Source organism: Nestor notabilis, unplaced genomic scaffold (assembly GCF_000696875.1).
Source record: "Nestor notabilis isolate BGI_N333 unplaced genomic scaffold, ASM69687v1 scaffold28578, whole genome shotgun sequence".
In the NCBI taxonomy this organism is placed as follows: Eukaryota; Metazoa; Chordata; class Aves; order Psittaciformes; family Psittacidae; genus Nestor; species Nestor notabilis.
The window spans coordinates 1-6,351 of record NW_009940089.1 but is presented as its reverse complement, the minus strand read 5'-3'; the positions used below and the strand labels follow the sequence as shown (position 1 = coordinate 6,351).

Here is a 6,351-nt window from a genome sequence, read left to right as displayed (position 1 = left end):
CCTGCTTAAAAAAAAAACTCAAAAACCAATCCCACAAAAAAACAACCTCGAGACAGCCAAATTCTAGCTCCCGTCACTATTCATTGAAGCTATCTATTAAGAAAGTCTTGTGTTCTCATCTTCATGTGTATTCTGTGCAAAGATCAAATATCTTATCTTTTTAGAAAATTAATACTACCCTTTAAAATAGATAACACTGTTGATTTCGCAGGAGCAAGTTCAGTGGAGGTCCACCAAGATGGTCAGGTGCTGCAGTCCCTGCTCTATGAAGAGGAGCGGAGGGAACTAGATTCAGTCATCCTGAAGAAGGATCCTTTGGGGGAGACCTAACAGCAGCCTTCCAGGGCACATGGGGGAATCAGGCTCTTTACAGCAGTGAATGGTGGGAGGATTAGAGACAACTAGCACAAGTTGAATGGAAGAGGTTCAGGCTGACGTAAAGACAAGCTGTTTCAATGGTGATAGTCAAGCAGTGGAACAGGTTGTCCCAAAATGTTGTGCTGGCATCATTCCTGTTGATTCTAGAAACCTGGCTAGATACAGTCCAGAGTAACCATGTCTGACTTCATGGCTGACTCTGAGCAAAAACTTAAATGAGAAACCTCCCAATGTCTCTTCAAGCCTGAGTTATCCTATGATACTAGGGTATCTTATGCAAATATATTGGCTAGTAGCATTGACCGTGTATTTTTATGTATTATATACACTTCCATTTTAAAATGGTTTCTGCCTTAAGTGACATGTGACTTAGTTCACAACAGTGTTATGGAAAAATAACAGCAACACTGCAGGATGCTGTGTGATGGTTGGACCCAGGTCCTTTAATAGTGAGAAGCTGGCAGTAGACTAGCATATTTGAAACCAAGAATGTAATTAGGGATTCCAGATGCTGAACTGAAGTGCCCCTACCATGTGATCTTTGGAACAAGCTCAAGAGAGATGAATGAGGCTTGTGTCAATAGCAAGAATTCAAGTGGTAGCTGATGTGATTCAGAACCTCCTTCAGTTTGTCTCCTTCCTTGGCTTGGCTTTTTCCTTGCATGTCTTTACATTCTGTTTTGAGACTTTATTTCCTTCTGGAACTGGGTCCCGATTGCTTTTACAGATCTGTTTTCACATCGGGGCTATTGCTAGCAACTTGATTTTCCAGATACTCTTTTGAACTGGAGAAGAGTAGTTAAAGGCCTTAATATACCACATTTTTAATGTTGGCATTCAAGTGATTTAATCACTACCTCTTTTCCTGATTAAGTGGATATGCAGAAGAGACTGAATACTAACATTGGATAATTGAACATGACTTGGTTGTATTGTAAGACTGTAGTTGCTAGACTTTGTGCTGGTCGCAGAATTTCTTACCAGTCTTGCAGTAGTGTGATACTTGCCTTTACCTGAGTCTTTCAGTAACACTCTCTGAATAACATTCTTGCTCTACACAGCATGCTAGTTCCTTTCTTTAAATGCATTTCACTCCATACTTTCCAAAGGGAAGAAAACAACTCTTCACTTCGAATTGTTTTACCCATAAAAGTTTGTGCACATACACTGCTGGAAAGCACTTGAATACTGTTGCAGGTTATTCGTCTTGGGGCATCTCTAATCTGTGGAAGTTAGGGAGTAGAATAAAATCATAGTTTTGGGTAACAAGCACTGGAAAATATTTTGGTATGAAATTTGGCTCTTCTGGCATGGGATTTTAAAAAGCAGCAACGTTAAAACACATTCTACCTGCAAAAGGATGCTAACTTTACATATGAACTCTTCCACGTCATTTGTTTGGTAGAACTTTTTTACAGATTTCCCTGCCCCATCCGTATCTATCTATAGTTTTCAAGTAGTGAGTAGTACCAGTCAGATTCAGGTGCTCAAACCCTGTCTTGCACCAGGGAAGTGATCTCTAAGAATTTCTAATTTGCTTGACAACATAACAAGTCAATTTGAAGCGGATTTAAAGTGTAACCTGAAAACCTTACTTATCAATATTAGTCGAAGCACCCTGGTCGAAGTTACTTGTACCAACTGCAGAGCTCTCACAGTTTGCAACAATTATGTACCTGGTGGTTATTAGTGTTTTAGCTCTAGTGCCCCACCTTCTCATCCAGTTACATTTAGTTAAGGAAAAGGTTGTAACTGTTTGAGCAGTTTCAGGATAAAAGGGAAGAATAAAACCCCTGTGAAATGAATAGGTAAAGAATTGTAATGCATAAGCCTTTAACTCTTTGTCAGGGAAGCAGTGCCTTGAAACTTAGCAAGCCAACTGTCTAATTACCAGAGGGTGACTTTCTGTGCAAATGAATTATTAGTTATAGCTCAAGCATTTCACATTTATCTTTTAGCGTTATAGTTCCCTAGCTAGAATAAAGTGGGTAGGTTTTAGGAGTGCGCATTATCTTTAGCTCCTCTGAAGTCTGGAAATGCCCAGTTAGCTTTTAAAATAGAAGGTGAAGTTGAATTTTGTACATCTCTTTACTGCTTTTTTACTTCAGAACAGCAAATAATATAGCGTAATAATATACTATGATCTACTACTTGTTGGCAGAACCTATTTAACCTACTGTTTTTTTCATTAGGTATTTGAAAAGATTTAAAGTGATGAAAATTAAAGTACTACGAAGCTGGTGCCGTCAGATACTGAAAGGCTTGCAATTTCTACACACACGCACTCCTCCCATTATTCATAGAGACTTAAAATGTGACAATATCTTCATTACTGGCCCTACTGGATCAGTCAAGATTGGAGACCTTGGTCTGGCAACCCTGAAACGAGCTTCTTTTGCCAAAAGTGTGATAGGTAAGCCTCTCCTGTTTTGGAGGCTGATGAGCCAGTCTACTTAACTTGGAAACTCGAGTATTTTAAAAATCTTTTTTCCTCCCTTAAACATATGGTTTCAGAGGTACATGGTCAAAGCGTGAAAACATTTCTTGGCTGTTGAGGTCATTCTGTGTTCCTGATGAGATTACATGTTGAAACTTTGGTTGGGCTTTTGGTATTCTATATATTAACATTAAGCATTTTGGAATATACGTTTATTGCCCTGCACAACAGTTTAGTGCAACATTGTTGATAAAACCACTCTTTTAACTACACATAAATCTCAGCTTTAATATGATGCTGCTTCAAATAATGTACAAATGCATTTTGGTGACCAAGCAATGTTTTGATAGTTAGAGTAGCATTAATTTAGACAGCCAATTATTTATGTATTTAATTATTTTACTGTCACCAGGGGTTAATATTAAATCTCTTGTACTTTATGAGTAATCAGAAACTAAGGTATATAAAAGACAGTCTTTATATCACAGTCTGACTGTGATATAATGCCTTACTTGGGGATTCTATAGAGTACGGGTTTGTGTAACTTGGGAAGATGCCTTGGGGAAGTATTACCTTATACTGGCTCTGTTCTTATGTATCCACTAATAACCTTTTTCAGAAATTGATTTGATGGAACTATGATAACCTTTTCTTGTGAATTCTTGAAAGAACTGGTTTTATCAGCTTTGTTTCTATGGTGGGGTGAATAGACTGCAGGGTATGAAATTGCTCTCTCTCCCTCAGTATTTAGAGCTTGCTAAAATGCAGTATTACTCAACAGTCCTATACTAGATTCCTAGATGGGATCAATGGTATATGCTCATAAATTGTCTTGCAAGCTGTTGCTGAAATATTTCCTGCTTCTTAACCAGGTCAAAGTATTAATAGGAAAGAAAAGCATACAATGTAAATAAATAAAAAAATAATTTCTTAAGCATTCTTATCTTAACCTCAAATTTATCATTGAAAAATGTCCACTTCATATCTAGCTATCTGTTAACAGTTAGCTTTTGGATAAATGACTGCTGTTACATTCTCTTTTTTTGATTTTAGTGTGGTGAAAACAAGCAATGTGGCTATAGAATGAGCTGTGAATGGTCTTGAATCTGATGTCTGCAGGAAATAATTCTGTGCTTAAATTTACAAAAAGCAAACTTGCATCTCTGGCTTAAAGTAAATCTGATCTTTCAGTGCAATCCCTTTGAGGGGATGCTGTGATGCTTCACTGGGCAATAATTTTCTGCACACTATTTAAATGGGACTTGTTGAATCTCACGCTCTATGCCTGTAACTCAATCTCTCTGTATTTCTGAGTATTTTTGACTGTAGGATGTCCCTCACTAATGCCTGTATCTGCAGTAGGCCTATAAATATACTGCAGGTGGGAAGGTAAGTATAGGAAGAAAAGGGCTCTGGTGAGTGGCCTTTGCAGAAAATTACCTTTTATCTTTTTTTTTCATGGAGATTTATATTTATAACAATAGAGTTTTTCATTGCAAGGCCTTTTCCAAACCATTCTACTTCAAAAAGTAGATGGAGAGCACCAGGTCAGAGACTAGCTGTGGGCTCTTACCAATACTACTTCTTCTGCAGCAGAGGGCAGTTGGGTAATTTTTGAAAGAAGGTTTAATGTGCCTCCTTTCTTACAGGGAGAAAAGGTAAGTGTCTTAACTCTCCTTAGTATTTGGTTTGTAGCCTATGGCTAGTCTATGGTCTTCCCCTCTTCTTATACCCTCCCGTCTATTTGACTCCTGCCTGATCAAGTCTGTTTTGATACCTAGATTAATGCACATAAAACAGGAATTTGCGTCAGTCCTTTCATGCCATTCTTACTTCACAAGGCCTTACAATGGAAGACTCACAAAGTACGTTGATGCAACAGAGTGACTAAGGGTTTCCTCCCTCTTCTTTTTGCCTCCACTTTCTCTTGTCTCACAGGTCTGCCCATCCGCTTCCTCCTGCGGTGAGTAACGCCAGCAGCCTCTGCTCGCTTTGAGACATTTAGAGTCTGAATCGTTCTTTTAATTTAAGGTACCCCAGAGTTCATGGCCCCCGAGATGTATGAGGAGAAATATGATGAATCCGTTGATGTATATGCTTTTGGGATGTGTATGCTAGAGATGGCCACGTCTGAGTATCCTTATTCCGAGTGCCAAAATGCTGCGCAGATCTACCGTCGAGTGACCAGTGTAAGTCTCTCCCCACTACTGATTCTAAAGCTACTATTAGCAGAAAAAGAGTACAGCTGGCTAGCATGGTGCTGTGCAAGTGTGTGTGTAGGGGAAATAAAGAAGCTGACAAGAGTATGTTTTTTGGGGGGGGAGGAGTGGGGGGTGCGTGGAAAGGTATAGCATGGTTCAACTTACCAAACAGCCAGTCAGAAGCCTGTAAAATATGTGAATAGAAATAAAATTTAGCATGTATTCATATTCTTCCTTCAGTATGTAAGGTGTTGCAGAGGATTTAAACCTCCCTCTCCCCCCAAAAAAGGAAACCCCCACACCAAGCAAAAGAAAAGCAAAAAACCCTAAACCAAAACACCACATTAGAGTAGTAATAGGTTATTTTCAAAGCCACTGGGGGAGTGGTAGAATTATTTCAGTAGTAGATTAGCTGGTAACTTTTTTCTCTGAAATAAAGCTGGATCACAAATTCGGAGCACTTTGGCTTAGCTGCCTGCCAGTGTAAATTGTAACTTGTTACCCAGAGTGATTCTAAGTTAATAGCTTGCTGAATTCTAAATGGCCCTTAGCTACTGTGTGTTGGGTGCACTTGTAATTACGCAGTGGAAATATTTGGTAAATAGCAGGAAGTTATTGCATCTTGAAAAGTGCTAGTAAATGTAGTGGTGTGGTGGTAGGGGTGTTGTGAGTGAAACCAAATAGGGCTGGGAAGGCAAGCAAGAGATTTGAGCTTGCCTGTCTGACTGGGCTGTGGGAAACCTACAGACTTTGAAGCAGAACTGTGGTGCTAGAAAAGTTCAGAATGGTTGTGGCTAGGTTTAGTTTTTGATCTCTCAAACAATTTTGTGAAGACTGTACCAGTGCAGTAAAATAAACCGCACATGTTCAACCTTCTGATCTAAGCATTCACAAAGAAAAGTGAGGTGATCGCTTGGGGAAGTAAAAACTTTCACTGATTTCTCAGAATACTTGTGCCAATGTGTGAAGGAAGGAAAAAACTTACCTCTCTGATCTGTAGACAAATGAACTCCTGTTAAACGTTTTGTATGTATTATCTTGGAGATGTTGAGGATCTAATAAATGACTTGCTTTGCTTTGGAAAAAGAAAATGCTCTCTTATTCCTAATGCCTCACACTATAAAAGGCTGATCTAATTAGTGACTAACAGATGTGGACGGAAGGGTCTTTATGTCAGAAGTAAAGAATTCTGAAGGAAGGCTTGGTGAAATAAAAGACTGTCCCTTCTTTGAAGGGGAATGTTGGTGAGGCACAGGAGGAGGAAGAAGGGATAATAAATGACTTTTTTTTTTAACCAGATGTTAGAGGAAGTTTTTATATATATATATATCTATA

General features: G+C 38.8%; 1 protein-coding gene across 1 annotated transcript in view; it reads left to right on the top strand.

The window, feature by feature from the left end:
* LOC104410116 (serine/threonine-protein kinase WNK3-like) overlaps positions 1–5,004 on the top strand; it is a gene marked incomplete at both ends in the record, with an annotated part of 7,432 nt that extends 2,428 nt beyond the window's left edge. The window contains 2 exons of the mRNA XM_010020193.1: positions 2,571–2,791; positions 4,847–5,004. Coding sequence (XP_010018495.1) covers positions 2,571–2,791; positions 4,847–5,004 — 379 coding nt within the window. The remainder of the gene's footprint in view (positions 1–2,570; positions 2,792–4,846) is intronic.
* Between the last annotated feature and the right edge of the window lie 1,347 nt (positions 5,005–6,351).